We start from the raw sequence: 18,833 nt of genomic DNA, 5'->3' as shown, positions 1-18,833 counted from the left end.
CCAATCCACGTTGGGCCAGCGTGGTGGACTAAATTAGCATTCTGTCATTATGAGAGGATACTCGAGCTCAGCAGTGAGCCGAATTTGGGTTGATAACGAACGAACTAAATAAGCTCGAAAATAACATCGATATTATGTGTTACAACTTGTGCGTTTAGCCTTATTTAACTAGCTAAACTAGTTTTCTATCAGATTTACTTTCTAAGTAAAAGTGCGTAGGAAAATAATTAAATTAATGTTTATTGAAACACCTCAACAAAATAAATAAAATTACATTTTTAACAATGTACTTAATAAGTTAAATTACACTAGACTAGGCAAACAGGCATTCAGGATTTTATTTTATTTTTATAGTAACAATAAATACTTAATAGTTAATACATTCTAGATCTATAAAGTGTTTGTCACATATCCTTACGAACTTCTCTGTGTGTCCATACCTCCATTGGTACTATTTTATTTGGAAGTGACTATTTACACGTAAACCGTACGAATTGGTTTATTTTAATTCGTACGACCAGTTAATTGTCCGACATTATATCCGTACGAATAATAATTATATATAATTCGTACGGTTTACGTACGACTTGCTTCTTCCATTATATTTTGTTTATACTCTATCAAAAATTAAAAACAGTACATTTTGATAATAAATGAATAGAGAAAGTGGAGTGTTTAGGACTCTTCCTCAGATGAAATCACAGAATTACGTATCAATAATAGTATTCAGTTATCTCTGCTGACCCATTTTGTGTTCTGTGCATCATCGTTTTTCCTTTTCCAATCGCTAGCTATAAAGTTGTTTCGGAAAAGTTTTACGGCATCATTTCCCGATATCTGTTTGAGCCAATCCGAGTTCAATGAATCTTCACCATTGACATGGAACTCCTTGATATCCGTGTCTTCTAGACCCGCATATTTCTCTGGATACTTGTCAAAGTCCCCCTCAACTACAAACTCAGCTGGGGTATCGGCAAGGGGTTCGAATTTATCATTAAGGTAACCATCGTTTAGATAGATTACTTTCTTTTCATACTTGTCATTGAAGGCATTGTTTCTGAGTAAAGTGAATACAGCACCCGTTAAGGCCATATTGTTCAGCAATCCGGCCCCTAGGGTCATCATTTTCAAAGTTGGCAAGAAGAAGGGCAAAACCGCAGACATAAGCAGACCAGGCAATACCATAAATGGTACCAGTTCGTAGAAATATTTCTCGAGTTTTTTCATACTGCTCCTTCCCGATATCATGTCACCTGGAATTACAAAAACGTATACATTTTTAGATATGTTTTATATGAGCCGGTTAATGTTATATATGAGCCGTGATAGCCCAGTGGATATGACTTTTGCCTCCGATTCCGAAGACTCCGGATTCGGTTCGAATCCGGTCCAGGGCATGCACCTCCAACTTTACAGTTGTGTGCATTTAAAGAAATTATATATCACGTGTCTCAAATGGTGCAGGAAAAACATCGTCAGGAAACTTGCATACCAGAACTCTATGCGTGTGAAGTCTATCAATCCGCATTAGGCCCGCGTGGTGGATTAATTATTGGCCTAAACCTTCTCATTGTTAGAGGAGACTCGAGCTCAGCAGTGAGCCAATATGGGTTGATAATGATGATACAGTTAATGTGAGTATTTAGTTCATTCAACTAGCGTGTACATTTTCTCATTACACGTATATGTAAGTAATTTCTAAGAAAGTATACGAGCTACTTTGCGTGTAGATCTAAAAAGTATCACTGATTATAGAATACTAATTAGGTATCTATTTGTTTGATCATGCAATGCGTCTACCATCATCTACTAATCAATATACATAAATAAAATTGAAGTGTCTGTTCGTGATTTCATTTCTATTTATACGATATTAAAATATAGTCAAGCTATTTTAAAAATTTTGTCCGTTTGTCTTTCTGTTTGTCAGGGTTAATCTCTGGAACGGCTTTATGGATTTTAATGGAACTTTTATTGGAAGATAGAGAAGGATGTAAAGCCACATATAGGCTACTTTTTATGCCAAAAAATACATGGCTCTCACGGGATTCGTAAAAAACTAAATTTCACAAGTCGCGGGCGTTTGCTAGTATAGTAGTATAATAAATAATAATCGTGTGACATTTATTTAAAATAGGTATACTTAATTACCAATCCTGGTGCGTACTTACTAAAGAAATAAGTAAACTTGCTAATTTATTTAATTTAAACAAGCAGACGCCCGCGACTTCTACCGCGTGGTAATCGTCACCCTTGGAATTTTAAGGAACATACTTTTTTAACTATGGGACCCCCTCCTTTCTCTTTAAAGTATGCCTCATAACGTCTGGCTATTAATAATTTATAAAAACATTTTTACGATATCTTACAGAGACATAATAGAACAAACATACAACCAAAGATATACAAAGAAACACAAGTTAACTCTTCCGCTTTACAATATTAGTATTATGGGCATTGACATCTCACAATAAGTGGGTCTAAAAAACATAGATCCACAGACAGTACCTAGATTATTGTGAATAAATAAAATTATAAAAAGAACAAACATCTCGTAAGTGATGAAGGTAAGCACATTCCAATAACAAATCCTTTTCCAAGCCACTAGAGACGAGATAATCCTTTTAAAACGTGTTCTCTAACGAAGTATTTATTGTCAAAGAAACAAAATCGTCTCGTTAGCTATTGCATTGCATCAAGTCTAGACTTTGAAAACAAAAACTTGTTAAAAGAGGTTTACTTTTTAAAACATCGACGTTCAACGATCCGTTTCCAGTCACTCCAAGCTGTAGACTATAATCTTGATTCAAGTGCAGTTCAAGTGGACGTCGTTGGAGTAGCCTCTCCGCTCTATCACAGAGGTCTGTATAAAGAACATCATCTGATACGTTGTAGTACCGTTGCCATGGAAACCTCTCACTATTTAAAGACTCCAGCGGGTTTAAAGACTTCTCCGCTCGCCACGCGCCGTACGCGGCTACACATTTCGAGAGACCTAGATTTTTGACACACGGCACAATACGGATTAAGTTTTCATTTATTCCATACGCGAAATTTCGTCCGTTTTCGCGCGAACGCGTATTTTGCGCGTGAATAAAACATGGCCACGCCGCAAAAAATAGAATGGCAGCGCTTGCGCGCATCGCTGCTAGTTGACTGAGGTGTGTTAGACGTTCACTTTGGTATCACTATGGTAGGGACGTTTCGTTAAAAGCTAGCAATGCTAGATCAAAATATATGGACCTATAAATAAAATCAGTAACAGTTTGCACGCAATTTTAATTAATTCCGGTTTGTTATGAAACATTTACTGTGGTACAAGTACATAATCTGAGTATGATAATGTATCAAAGGTAAATAATAAAGTTAGTTTATTTAACAGTAACCGACGCTCTGCGGTTTAATCCGCGTTGTTCCCGTTCCCGCGAGAACACAGGGATTAAGTATAGCCTATGACACTTACAAATAACGTGGCTTTTGACTGGTAAAAGAATTATCAAAATTGGTTCGGTAGATCTAGAGATTAATGCCCATAACACCACCAACTTTACTTCCTTAATAAATTAGTAAAATAAGATAGAGATATCGTGTCACGTATATTGTCGCGCAGGTAGTGTTACGGATATTTGTGGTCTTAAAAACAACCGAGTTTAATGTTTTTTTTTATGAATATTTCAAAGGTACAAATGTAGATCGCAAAGTAATTTTCACCGTTCTAACCTTTAATGGTTTTTGTAGAAAATACACTAAAAATACACTAAAATATATTTTAATGCTTTTTGTGGAAAAAGGTGAAACTAGTTTAGTAATCCACTTGACTTAGAATCTTGAATAATGTAATAAAACGAATTTTAAAACTGTAGTGAAAGTATACAAATATGATAATAATGTTAATAAATTATATTGAACAGAAAACTACACGAGCGAAGACCGTTGTTATTATGGACGAAGAGATGATTCTGTATGATGTCATTTTATGATGTAATGGGGATGATGACTAGGTTTTAATATATTGATTTTTGTGATACATTCGGGTAAATAAGGTCAATGTTAACTAATTTATACATAAAAAGCAAAGATTGTCTGGATATTTGCAAAATAAATAACCTAAGATAAAAATTCATACAGTTTTAGCTTCCTTACATTATTTTTTTAAAAATGTCACTAGCTAAATAATAAAAAAAAATATTTGACCCATCACCTCACGATCCAAAACCACACAACCTAACAACTGAACCTATTTGATGCCAACAGCACCAAGAGTCAAATAAAAAGCAAAGACCTTAAGGTCTTTGATAAAGTCATTCCAACTGTCTCACATGACAAATTCTAGAAGAATCAATCAGATAAAAGTAATGTAAAACAAGGCCCAAAAAGTTAGGCGAAAGTTTTCACTGCATTCCATGTATGCAGGAAATGGCCCGTATTATTGCCAAATGCATGCCATTAGCATAGACTCGGTCACGGACAACGGACCGAGACCGTCGTGTCGTCGCCCCATAGTTTCACCTGTTAAAAGAACGTGATACGACTCTTGATACAATCGTATTTAATTATACCACACGCGCGCGTAATTTCCCTAATCATTTAGAAGCGGCAATTAATGCGAAGTGTGAAAAAATATGAACGAAATGAACTCTTTACGTCATTTATGTGTTACTAGCGGACGCCCGCGACTTCGTCCGCGTGGAAATCAATGTAAACTTTCAAGCCCTATTACACCACTTAAGGCGTTGAATTTAAAAAAAAATTGAATTACATTACATTTGAATTTTTTTTTGTACCTGTAACTCTAAAAATGAAGGACTTCCATTTCAAACTTTCAACCCCTATTTCATCCCCTTCTTAATTTATTTTCCCAGTATCCTATAACCTTCTCCATATTATGGTCTCAAACTGAGTAAAAGTTCATTTAAATTAATTCAGTAGTTTCAGCGTGATGCCCGAATAACAAAATAATACGGACAGACAGACAGACAAAAAAATCGAAAAAAAAATATTTTAAGCTTCAGTATCGATTATATAATGTCCCCCAACAAAAATTTTCAAAAAAATATCTTCAATGTACAGAATTGGATGAATTGAATTTTTCGTAGGGGGGAAAATCCTCATGAACACCCATGTTGGGTAGTGCCGGACTCTTACCGGCTAAAAACCCCTCGTACCTTCTAGACGTTTGGTGTTCCTGCCATAAAGCCTACTACCAACGTCGCGAGTCTTATTTTACTTCCCATTCTCTCTTTCATCCTTCTCCTTGATCTTCATTATATTATCCAGATAATTCCTGACTATATTCCACTCTTTCAGCTCGGAACTGAGGACAGGAAAAAATTGTGTGTTCTGCATCATCATTGGGGTCAATGCAGTACATGCATTTGGAGCTCTCCGGAGGATACAGAATTGGACCTGCTACAGTCTTATTATAAGTATAGATATTTAAAGATGGTGTATATAGATGAAAGCATAATCGCATGATTTATCTGGTGTGATTGTGTAATAACGCCGCAAAGGCACTTACAGTTGACTCATATCGGAGACCTTTTATGTCGAGCATCATCTAGGTATGAATATGAATCCTTATAAATATGGATCCTTATAAATAGGGATTTTAAAATTAATTTTGATAAGATTTTCATTATTTATGTTGAGTGCACCGTAGCTTAAGCGCTATATGTCATGTGGAAATTCTAATGCCTGATACTTTCCTAAATAGGAGTGGGCACTCAGGCCAATGATTTTACCTTATAGATATGGCACTAGCGCATCGTAACTGAGGCGAACAAAGTCACCTAATTGTCTTAATTTCATATTTAGTCGTATAGGTATAGTAAACAACGAAACAACAAAAGTTGAGCATACTATAATGTTCGTCGTTATTAACCCATAATCGGCTCACTGCTGAGCTCGAGTTTCATCTCAGAATGAGAGGGGTTAGGCCAATAGTCTGCCACGCTGGCCCAATGCGGATTGGCAGACTTCACACACGCAGAGAATTAAGAAAATTCTTTGGTATGCAGGTTTCCTCAGCGTTTGAGACACGTGATAATTAATTTCTTAAAATGCACACAACTTAAAAGTTGGAGGTGCATGCCTCGGAAGGGATTCGAGCCCACACCCTCTGGAATCTGTGGCAGAGGTCATATCCACTGGGCTAGCACTATTTTATTACATTATTATATTAAAAATTCAATTTAATATGATGTATGTTAACACAAAATAGTGCATGCGCTCAGTGGAATAGCTGAATTTGGAACACTTTTAGCTACGTTACGTATCTAATAGTAGAAAATCATTGATTCAGTCTGCTCTCAGGCAACGAGTCCCACATACTCAGAGGCATCCTCCAAATGAGATGCGTAAACTTAAATGCAGCAATTTAAATTACTGTTTTAGTCCTTCAGACACGATCGACTATATTTATTATGCTAGCATAATATTATAACAGATCGATTCCTCTATCTATATTTGTAACGAGAAAACAAAATTAAAATTTCCCCGACAGCGGTATTACGAAAATGAGATGAGTTTTTACTCGTGAATCTATATCTACACTAATATATAAAGCTGAAGAGTTTTTTGTTTGTTTGATTGAACGCGCTAATCTCAGGAACTACTGGTCCGATTTGAAAAATTATTTCAGTGTTAGATAGCCATAGCATTTATCCACGTTTTCCTACAGGAACGGCAACCACACGGGTAAAACCGCGCGGCGTCAGCTAGTAAGTCAGACACGATCGACTTTTATTACTAGCATAATATTATTATAACAGATCGATTCCTCTATCATTTGTAAACATTACGAAAATTGAAATTTCCCCGGTATTACAAAAACGAGATGATTTTTTTACTCGTGAATAAGTTATAAGCCCAATAGACCAACATAGAAAACACTTTCTTATATTACGTACTTTTTATACCTACTTACTTAAACACTTTCTAAACATATTGTTTGTATAAAATACTTGGTACATTATATAACAGAACAGCTCTTTGATCTACTTACATAATTAAAAAAAAAATAAAAAACAAGTTACAACAAGAGCCTGACATGACTACCGTGCCTATCATAAATAATATTTTTTTTGGTACAAGTACCAAATACAAGTATAATAGTAGAAGCGGGCTAACTTATTAGGAGGAGGATGAAATTCCACACTCCTTTCGGTTTCTACACGACATCGTACCGGAACGCTAAATCGCTTGGCGGTATGGCCGAAGCCTCCCGCCAGCTAGACCTGGACCAATTAAGAAAACCTCAATCAGCCCAGCCAGGGATCGAACCCAGGACCTCCGTCAATAAATCCACCCCGCATACCACTGCGCCACGGAGGCCGTCAAACAAAAAGATAAACAAAAGCCTCAATAGCTCAACAGTGAAATGGCCGGACGCATCACAGAGGGGTTTTGGTTCGTACCCCGCCCGCAAGACTATTGTCGTATCCACTCCTAATACAGTCTTTCAGAATCAAAATCAAAATCAAAAATCATTTATTTCAAGTAGGCTCAGTTTACAAGCACTTTTGACACGTCAGTTGACTATTTGTAAAGATTCTACCACCGGTTCGGAAGGCAGGTTCTGCTGAGAAGATACCGGCAAGAAACTCAACAGTTGCTCTTTTGAAAAAGTCATACAGTATTATATTTACAATTGATAACAATTACTGTTTACATTTCTTATAGTTTTACTTCCTGTGTGAAGGTGGAAGCTGATCCAACGGCCTCCAAGCATCTTTCTTGACTAGTTAGAGGGGAATCGGAATATTGGTCATATTCAAAAGATATGACAAATTAAAAAAAAAACTTCAAGCATTCATGAAATGAGTTAGGTATGTCTGACTAGCCAGTCTATAAGTCTAAATGGTTCTCATAGAATATTCATTTAATTGTACATTATCATGGTAAGCTTCCTCCATTACACGGAACGTGACTTTATGTTACCACGCCTCCAGTAAATGCAGTGACTATGAGAAAATGAAATAGTGGGGAAATATTAGACAATATACTCGTAATAAGTATTATAATGATGTGAAAAAGATTTTACTTTTACTGCTTAAAGTAAATCATATCTAAAGCCTCAACAGCGTAAAAAAAATCAAGAAATTGCTTGAAGTCCTAATGATCTACTTTACTTTTTATAACAATAATTATTAAAAAAAATACAACTGAAATTAAAAAGGGAAAAAATAATATTTTTTACCTATTGATCACTTTGAAAGAGGTGTCAAGCCAGTGATCTATTAATTCAAGGCGTACCTAACAGATTTTTATTCCTAAGACATTCTTTTTTACTTTCATGTGTTTTTTTTTCATACTAACAACTAAAATCTACACCACACGGGCACCGACTTCCTAAACAATAATCTGAACTTGTACAAACCAAAGCAGTAAACACTAGTCCATAACTTCTAAACTAATTATGAAATATGCAGTATCGTATTGAAACACTAAATTGCTTGGACAAACAGATACCCAAGTTATATCAAAGGCTTAACTTTCAACCGTACTGAGCTTTGAGAGTTAGTACGATAGAATGTTATGTAATCAGGATTTCCGAGTTAACAGAAGCTATCAAATAACCTATTTATTACCTACTAACGGAAGGTAATTATAACATTCATAATTTTAATTTTGAACCAATTCAATGAAGTTGTGTTAGTAGGACACTGGATGCTCATTAATTCTAACTAATTATACGCGTACTCCTAAACGGTTACCCTGCGTAGACAATAGTTACTTTCACCTATGAGTAGGGTTGTCAACATGTTTTTCAAAAAATACAGTATTTTTCAAGAACTTCATGTTTAAAATAAGAGTGTTATAGCTTGGCAAGTTCGTTGTCGTTATCAACCCATATACGGCTCACTGCTGAGCTCGAGTCTCCTCTCAGAATGAGAGGGGTTAGGCCAATAGTCCACCACGCTGGCTCAATGCGGATTGGCAGACTTCACACATGCAGAGAATTAAGAAATTCTCTGGTATGCAGGTTTCCTCACGATGTTTTCCTTCACCGATTGAGACACGTGATATTTAATTTCTTAAAATGCACACAACTGAAAAGTTGGAGGTGCATGCCCCGGACCGGATTCGAACCCACACCCTCCGAAATCGGAGGCAGAGGTCATATCCACTGGGCTATCACGGCTCACTAAGTTCGTTGATGACACTTATATATGCGGGCGACGGGGGAAAGACTGCGCGGGTGTGAAATCGTGCGTGCGGGGAAGTGCGGTGCATCAGTCGTGGGTTTTTCATTCATCACGACACGCCCACCGGCCCGCGCGGACCATCGGCTGTGTTACGAACGAATTTGCCAAGCTATTACATGTATTTTCGCATTTAATTTTAAAATTAATGAAAACCAACAGAAACCAACGAAAGGCACGTTCGCTACACGCTATTGCTTATATTTAAAATAAAGAACAAAATTAGTATTTTTTATTATTCTTTTACAAGATAATCCTTGACTGCACACTTGATGGTAAGTGATGATGTAATCTATATTGCTAATAATATATTTCTTCGATAGTGCAGACCACCCGAATATATTATAATAGTACGGTAGGCAACCCTACCTACGAGCTCTATCGATAGGAATCGAAGGAAGTTTCAACGTCCAAGGGGACAGTATGCCCGTTAATGATTCGCCGTGGATCCTTAACCGGCGGTCAATAACTGGGTCGATATTACTACTGCACGATCACGTTGTCCTGCACTTTCTTTTCGATGTTTGGTTTTGCCGACAATTGTCCTCCGTACGACACTTTATATCCTGCCAATCGATCATATTGGCACCAGTCAAATTCGAGCAGGCAACCTGTGACCATCAGTTTTCGGTGCTTTACTTAGTCAAAATGTGCAGAATGTTCGGTGTGTTATCCTTAGCGTATGTCGCTATCTTCATGTTAACGGTAGTGCATTGCGAAGATGCACCAAGCTCACGGCTTGTGGATTTTCTAAGCAAAGGTAAGAATTGGCATGATGTGTATCTACGTTATAAATATTTATAGATCTCTAAAAACTGATACCTAAATGTCTGTATGTCTTACAAATCAACATTCCAATTAAAGCACTAAAACTAGCAACTTGAAAGGAAAAGTAGCCTATATATTAATACAGGATAAAATCTATCTCCATTCTATCTTAATCGGTTCAGTAGTCGCGACGTTAAAGAGTAACAACTTTCCGTTAATAATAATAGGTACTAGCGGGCGCCCGTGACTTGGTCCGCCCTTAAACCTCCTTGATCCGGCAATTTTGCAAAATCCGTTCTTAGTGGACGTCTACTACCTACGAACTACCTTTCTACCAAATTTCAACTTTGTACGTCAAGTTTTCGAAATATCGTGACCTTTCGCATTTATATATAGGATTTATATCGATTATTAGGACTTTTGCAATTGTAATATTAGTAGGAAGTAGGACTACTCTTTTCTTTATCTCTCGACCCAGATATCTTTTCAGATTTTATAGGGTTGCTCTGAAATCAACAATTTGGCCATTGGAGACTTGATACTTCATATCAGAAAATATCGTAAAATTACCATCCTACTAATATTATAAACACGAAAGTGTGGCTAGTTACCACCCTACCGACAAAGACGTACCGCCAGGCGATTTAGCGTTCCGGTACGACGTCGAGTAGAAACCGAAAAGGGTGTGAATTTCATTCTCCTCCTTACAAGTTACCCCGATTCCGTCTTAGATTGCATCATCACTTACTATCAGGTGAGATTGTAGTCAAGGGCTGACTTGTAAAGAATAAAAAAAAAATGTATTTGATTATATAATGATTTATTTATTTTGCTATCATCCGCGAAAAGTCGACGAACCCATGCGGCAACGTCACCCAGGTCCGGCAAAATACTCTCTACGAAATGTATTTGATGACGGTTGACACGTTCTGCTTATGACAAAGATAAGGCCACAGTAGATATATTACAAGCAGTAGTTGGACTTCATACTAAAGGTCGAAACGCAAGCTATACCTACGCAGCTCGTACGTGGGGTGATCGTGGGGTGAAGACCGTTGCGACTGTGCCGCGGTGACGAACGCAGTGTATTGGATTTTTTAATTATGACGACTAGGAAAAAAGTTATTATTTTTATAAAGTTTGATTAATATTTTGTATTCTAAAGGCATAATTTAATAAATATATATATAAATAAATGCTTAAATGATAAAATTGTGTAAATAGGTAAATGACGTAAACGTTAATATAATATTATTAAATAATTATTTATTAACTTCTTCATTTAGGTTGTTTTCTTTGATTATTATGTAATACATAGATTTAAATCTTATGACATGTATGTTTTGTATACCTGTATTTTAAGGTAATAAAGAAGTTACGTAAAGAAGTTGTTTGAATTTAACAACATTATTGTGTTGCTCATACTTTAATGTATTTGAATAAAAAAAGTAAAGAGCCAGCTGATATCAATATACCTATCCAGATTTTTTTATTAAACTACTAGCGAACCCGGTCAATCTCAATTTGTTTTTTGTAGTTCCTTCCCTACATGCTAAGTCATGGTCAATTTTTTATCGTCTATTCTATAGTGTGGGGGTATCGTTATCGGTATTTTTGTACATTACATAAGGGGTTAAAGTGCTAACATAATCTACGGAACCCTACACTGCGCGTGGCCCGACACGCACTTGACCGATTTTTTATTATTTGGTCACTTAGTGTGGTGGTAATAGATAGATGGCATCACCAAAATAAATATATGAAGGTCCTTCAAGATCATTGATTAGTATCAGCCTTATTTAAATCTACCAATCAAAAAACAACACGCATTTTATTGATCACTTCCTATTTTACTACAATTTACAAAGTATTTTATTTGTTTATTTAAAAAAAAGTATATTTACAATCACATAACTAAATGGAAACACAAAATTGGCAAATGTAATTAAAATGCTGGAGGCAGGCAGCCCTATCACATGTTTACGGAGCGCGCGGCTGTAGGTATTTATTTCAAAAAATATGGCCGAGTTATTATACTGCTTGTAATATATCTACTGTGATAAGGCTTTTAAAGATAAAATTAGCATGGTGTCTATGAGTAACATTTAATTTTATTTTCAGTGTACATTCATAAAATTCACTAGTAGGTAGGTGCAATGTGTAAATGGTTGTACGGGCAGATTTTAGTAATTAAAGTAAAAAAAGTTATCTCTCATTGGAGTGTTAGTAGTTTCTTTTACGATTCTTAGAAAATACTTACACTGGAATCTTAATTACCCTATTACTTCGGGTTTTATTGGATTTTCTAGTGTTTATTCGAATACGCTGTACTTAATAGCAGACATTTTTCTTTGATCGCGTGATCAGTAAGAAACTTAAATTATTCCGCTAAGTTAGTGGTATATCAACAAACTGCTCATATAGAATTTCAAGTCAAATTATATCCAACTTAATGAATAAGTATTGTAGCGAATGTGACTTTGTCTTTTTGTAGCGCTTTTACGCCTAAACCACTAAGACGATTTAAAAAAAATATTTACCAATGGAAAGCTACATTATCTGCGAGTAGCATAGGCCATATTTTATTCCCGTATTCCCATGAAAACGGGTATTACGCGGGAGCAACGGGTTGCAAGATTTGATAGCATTGGCCTATCAAATCTTTAACAATACATCTCCTAATAACTAAGATTTATCTTGGTCTTAGATCCGGCATTAGAAATATATACCCTCATCTGTTATTCATTAGTGATAACAAATAAATGACAGTGACACATTGCAAATAGGTTGCCTAGTTAAATTGCGGCCAAACACATTTTTCGTACAAAATCTAGGAAACTGTCTGGAAAGTTCGTTGATGACACTCCCATGATACGCGGGCGACGGGGGAAAGACTGCGCGGGTGTGAAATCGTGCGTGCGGGGACGTGAGGTGCATCATTCATGGGTTTTTCATTAATCGCTACACGCCCCCGGCCCGCGCGGTTCATCGGGAGTGTTACGAACGAAGTTGCCAAGCTATAGAATAAAGATAATACAGTTACACAAATTAAGTTATACAAATTAAGGATAAGTAAGCTTTCATTTGACATATTAGACGACTAAATAACTGTCATCAGTTATTTAATCATCTAATATGGATAAAGTTCGGAAAATCTGCAATCGATTCCTGAACTATTTACGAGTAGGTCCTACGTACGGAACCCTCGGTTATTTACTATTTAATCCGGTTATTTACTATTTCGTTGACATCAAGACAATTTAGTAATTTTTCATATTATATGTATTATATGTAGGTACCTACACCACAGAAAACATATGTCTACACTAGAGCTAAGGGCCGTGATAGCCCAGTGGATATGACCTCTGCCTCCGATTCCAGAGGATGTAGGTTCGAATCCGGTCCGGGGCATGCACCTCCAACTTTTCAGTTGTGTGCATTTTAAGAAATTAAGTATCACGTGTCTCAAACGGTGAATGAAAAACATCGTGAGAAAACCTGCATACCTACCTGAGAATGTGTGAAGTCTGCCAATCCGCATTGGGCCAGCGTGGTGGACTATTGGCCTTACACCTGTCATTCTGAGAGGAGACTCGAGCTCAGCAGTGAACCGAATATGGGTTGATAATGATGATGATGATGAGCTACACTACATTGCATATAATCTGGAGAAAGAAAAATCCTAACCAACGACTTAAAATTCATAACATTAATAATAATTATTTTCAGATAACAGCGTCAGCCGAACGTTTGGACACAACGCTCTGAAACGGTTATCATTCATTTTCCTCCCCGTAATGTTTACGCTCGGCGTTATCTCGACACTGCTGATGTCTCTGGCAGTCATATCTGTGAAGAACCTCGCGATTGGAGTCGTCCTTCTAATTGTAGCTGTTAGCCAGGTAATTATGAGCATTCGGTATATTCCACGCATGCTAAAAGAAGATGGTAAAAAATTTTATGGAGCCCAGGATCAGTCATTGTACCCTAGTGGAAATAAAAGAAAATATTTTTTTTAACTATTTTTGATCATACAAATCTACGAATTTACTTTAACTCTTTCGAAATAATATTCATTATCTCCCAAGAAATGCAACAATGTAAGGGTTTAATGGCGGATTGATGACGTTTTCAATGCAGTAATCGATTTGATGTTTGCTGTCAATAGTCATGTCATAGTTGCTTTATGGGCGCCATCTTGATTTAACTAAAAAACTTGGGTTTTAATTTTATTTGTTTTTTTTTATATAGTTAGATTTATTTACTTTCATAAATTTTAATAAAATCCTTGTATTTTTAAATTTCAATGATACGGGGTATAAGAGTGGACCTGAAATAGACCATCTCCTTTGTCAAATATTATGTAAAGATGTTTTTATATATCGACTGTGTCAATAAAAATTTCTGCTGAATCTCAGTTTGTCTAACACAATACTAGAGATAGAGATAGATAGAAACGAATTCGAAACTCAGAAATAGATGTATTTCGCTAAAAATATCAAAGTAAATTAACGGTAAATATTATGTCAGCTTTTTAATTTACCACCAAGACTGATGAAAGTGTAAGAAATGTCCATTGTTTGATTAGGAATGTCCCAACAAGCATTTAGGTAAGATCTGATGCGAAAAGAAAAGTAACATTTGATGTGTCATTGTATTGTATTGCTAATGAAAATGTTACAATGGGTCTATATCAACGTAATCATTTCACTGCGGCTAGTTGCCTCGACTGGTGACAGAAGGGCTGGCTCATTTTTTGCTCAAATATTCAGCCTGGCTGTCAGCAATGCAGCCAGTATTCTTGCCACCATTCCACGTGGGCATGATTTGTATAGTTATTAGGATAATTTAGCTTAAGTTCCTTAATGAATTCCTTCTTAATAAAAAAAAATTAATTATTTAAACTGACAGACATGATTTTGAATGCTACTGAGATATTATCATCATTTACTGATATTTATGTCGCATTGCAAAATTAAGCGTTTTCAAAGATCATTGAAATGAAAACATCCTCCTTGGTCCATTGCTTAACCGATGCGGATTTGGTTCATGCGGATTTGATTTGATTCAGGTTTTTTAACGTCAATTGTCATTGGAAAATTGATCTTTCCAGTGAATCATTCTTTTAATTACCTACTTTCTGAAAATAATAACACAAGTAAGGCAATTAGGTGTGTATTATCCAGGACGCCCCGTTATTAATGGATTAGACGAAAATTATATTAGATTAACTTAATTATTTAAAACTAAATATCACTATTACTACTGCTGCTTTTGTAAGTAAATAAAACTTTATTTATGTATTAATTATGGCAATTTAATCCGTAATGTTTAACAATAAATCGGTTGTTTCTAAAGTCGGTTTACTGACGATAGTTGAACGTGACAACGTCACAAGAAAATACTGATGGAATGGGTGCATTTTTCAAAAGAAAATGTTCGTTGTTCTAAAATACTGTTTAATAATCTTCAGAATATACTTTATTTCTTGTAAAAAAAGTTGGCAACCCTAGAGCGAGGGAACGACGCATGACGTCATATTTTTCGAGTGTGCAGCGGGTTTCATCGAATTATAAGACGTTGTCACGTCAAAATCAGATGTTTAAAATCTTAATTACAGCAGCTTCAGCATTGAAAAAACTGATTCAAGATACAAAACTTTGAAAAATCCTAAAAAACGAATAATTGGTTCACCCTTGGGATTTTGTCAAAAGTATTCAAATAAGTTTTACATAATTAGGTGGTCTACCATTTTTGTTTTATCCGTTAATTACGGGACACCCTGTATATATTTTTAATAAGTACAATGAAAAATAAGAAATTGATGGTATACGAAATCGTGAGAATATTCTAAAAATTAATAGCAAAATAAAGAATAGTATTTTGTGTAGAGGTAACTTCCCAGAATAATATATTCTTTGTACAATGCAAGTTGAAGCGTGGAGTTAACTAAATAAATAATAATTATCTTAATTTACATACTTACTTCTAAAGGAAATAACTGTCTTTCACGGTACCGCCTTTCTGACACGAACTTTTACTTTTTATTCCTAAAATAAAAACTACGAATGTGAAGTAAAAAATACATACTTATGTAGAAAAATAAAAACTTGCATTTGGGTGAAAATAGGAGCATTAATTAACATTAATTCTCTATCTATTTTATTTGAGTTATAATTATTTATTACTATTAAAATTTCTTTACAAAAGCGTTCAACGACATGGTTATTTCAACGAAATTACGGTAATTTTTACTGAGAATTTCTATAAAACAAGAAACGGTATATTGAATACTCGAATCTAATATTTCATGATTCATAGCCACGAAGACTGAATCACTGGACGAACGATGCATGGGGCCCTAACCACGTGACACATCGATTCTATTTCTACAAACGCTAACGCTTCGATAAACTTTCTAAATGTAATGGGAATGACAGATCCGAACGACAATTCGTCCACGTGACCTGTCGATAGTGAAAGTCATTCCGATACATTTTTTAATTTTCGACGCATTAGCTTTTATAGAAAGAGAATCGACCTGCCACATAGCTACAGGCCCTTTGCCTGAAGTAACACATCCATACATACTGAAATAAACGCAAATTTATTTGTTATGCTTTCACGGCAAAGCAAATTTTCGAAATTCTTGAAAGCTACATTAAGAGTATCTTAAGTTATGATATTTTATTTTCGTATTCCTACGGTAACACATACTAGATAAGTAAAATCCCGGGTTTCTGCCAGTATGATGATGACCTACCTAATAAATCTGTATTCTTCTAGGCTGTGTCGAGACTATTTTCCGCCGCGGGAGCTCCTGCCCCATTGGTGTTCCACCCACGAGCTGAACTCCTGCCGGCGCCAGCAGTACCCGCCCCCTGGCCACCCACGGGCCCTCTCCTATCACCCTGGGCCAGATCTGACAACGACGCGACCATATCTGACTAAGAATTGTAACTAGACATCAACATAGAATAATTGCCACAGCTATAACTAACAAGAGATGCCTAACTAGTGCGTTGCGTCGCAACGAATCAACGCATTGTATGCCATACTTGCGTTGCGACGAGACCCGATGTCGCACGACGCATTCACCCAATCAGATTTAACTATGGATCGAAACAATTGAAATACCGTCCGACGTAGTAACGGAGCTCCGTTAAAACGACGCAACGCTTTAATGTGGCATGTCTTTTAAAATTTATGGAAAACGACGCAGCGTCGACGCTGTGGCGTCGCGATGTAGCGCAGCGTGCTATTAGGGCATCGTTCTAAGTCAGAAACCATAGTATGATTTTCAAAGTATTGGAAATCTTCCAATGTAATAAGTAAATGAATAAATTATTATCGAATCAATGACTAAAACCTACTTCTTACTAGAAAGGCGAAAGGCTCTGTTTAATCAATCACTGTAATACATATTATATTAAATTTTACGTAACTTCTGATAACTCCACCTACACAAGGTTGTCAGATCTAAACCTACATTTGTTTTGTGTTGGCTTGATTGATTGATAAGTCTTTGGGTTAGTACAGGGCTTTAAACTCGTAGATGAAAATATATTGTATTTAGTTCTCATATTTAAACACACCTACAAGCAACTATTACTACAGCCTTTCTTGATGAGTACTGTTTACTAACAAAGAAATTAGAAATGAAGGTAAAAAACGCAAGTCGTTTCATAACTTATTTATTTTAAATTATGTGTTATTTGTTTTAAAAATGTTATATAAAATATATTAACCATACAAAATTGTTCTAAGCTTATTAATCAAAATTATTTTCATTAATTTAACAACAAGTTAATTATAATTATTATAAGTTGTGAAATGACTAGTGATTTATACCATCATTTTTAATTTGTTTGTTGGTAAACTGTAGTTCCTTTAAACTTTCAATATTTGTCTCAAACTTGTTTATAAACTATAATAATTTAAATATTTATTCGATTTAAATGTTTATATGTCCGTGTAAACAAGAGAAATATTACGAAAGAAATTCAGAAAGCGACCTATATGCTTATGTAGTGATGATTTGAATCTGATCAGTTCCGGTATTCTGCATTCACTCGAATTAGTTGACATGCATTTTCCTACAGGGAATTTCACGCAATGTCTCACATAGAACTAAGTGAATTTTGAACCATATATAATGTTAAAAATCTTCGTCTGTTTATCGCAAATAATATTTTGTGGAAGATAGATGACGATATAACGTAAGTATAACCCTATAACTATTTTTAACCGACTTCAAAAAAGGAGGAGGTTTTCAGTTTAACACGTATGTTGTTTTGTAATGTTTCTTACCTCATAACTTCGTCATATATTAACCAATTGTGAAAATTATTTTTTTGTTTGAAATATACTTCCAGATTGGTCCCATTTCATTTTCATGAAAATCGGTTTAGTAATTTTGTGTTAAAATCAAAAGAAAAGAAACGTCTTTGAAGTCGGTTCCATTTTTATTGTTAAAAAGATTATTTGTTAGTGTTTAAAGTTATTTTTTTTGTAAAGAAATAAAATAAAACGAAATATAAAAAGATGTTATTGTTTAAATCCACCCCAGACACGTATTACGTATCTCTAGGCCCTTTAGCATATAAATTGAAATTCGTCTGAGTATCTCGAGAGAAATTTCTCATGTATCTGGGCTATTGCCGATGATTGAACTATACGGTCTGTTAAGCTTACGGTATTGTAATTTTTCCATCAATATCGGAGACTGTTTGAAATCAAAATAATATTTGACGTTCTATTTCAACAACGATAGCCCAGCGGATTTGACGTCTGCTTCCGTTTCCGGAGAGTGTGGGTTCGAATCCAACTTTTCAGTTGTGTGCATTTTAAGAAATTAAATAT

General features: G+C 35.4%; 2 protein-coding genes across 2 annotated transcripts; one reads left to right on the top strand and one right to left on the bottom strand.

The window, feature by feature from the left end:
- Positions 1-222: 222 nt before the first annotated feature.
- LOC112043947 (uncharacterized) lies at positions 223-3,217 on the bottom strand. The gene is made up of 2 exons (XM_024079639.2): positions 2,741-3,217; positions 223-1,253 (listed from the first exon to the last, which is right to left on the bottom strand). The coding sequence occupies exons 1-2, from the start codon at positions 3,141-3,143 to the stop codon at positions 727-729; spliced, it is 930 nt and encodes a 309-aa protein (XP_023935407.2). The 5' UTR covers positions 3,144-3,217; the 3' UTR covers positions 223-726.
- A 6,289-nt stretch (positions 3,218-9,506) lies between these two features.
- LOC112043950 (uncharacterized) lies at positions 9,507-18,420 on the top strand. Its single transcript, XM_024079641.2, has 3 exons — positions 9,507-9,963; positions 13,701-13,873; positions 16,758-18,420. The coding sequence occupies exons 1-3, from the start codon at positions 9,627-9,629 to the stop codon at positions 16,920-16,922; spliced, it is 675 nt and encodes a 224-aa protein (XP_023935409.2). The 5' UTR covers positions 9,507-9,626; the 3' UTR covers positions 16,923-18,420.
- The last annotated feature ends 413 nt before the right edge of the window (positions 18,421-18,833 follow it).

Source organism: Bicyclus anynana, chromosome 9 (assembly GCF_947172395.1).
Source record: "Bicyclus anynana chromosome 9, ilBicAnyn1.1, whole genome shotgun sequence".
In the NCBI taxonomy this organism is placed as follows: Eukaryota; Metazoa; Arthropoda; class Insecta; order Lepidoptera; family Nymphalidae; genus Bicyclus; species Bicyclus anynana.
The sequence above is the reverse complement of the archived record's forward strand: the minus strand, read 5'-3'. Positions and strand labels throughout refer to the sequence as shown.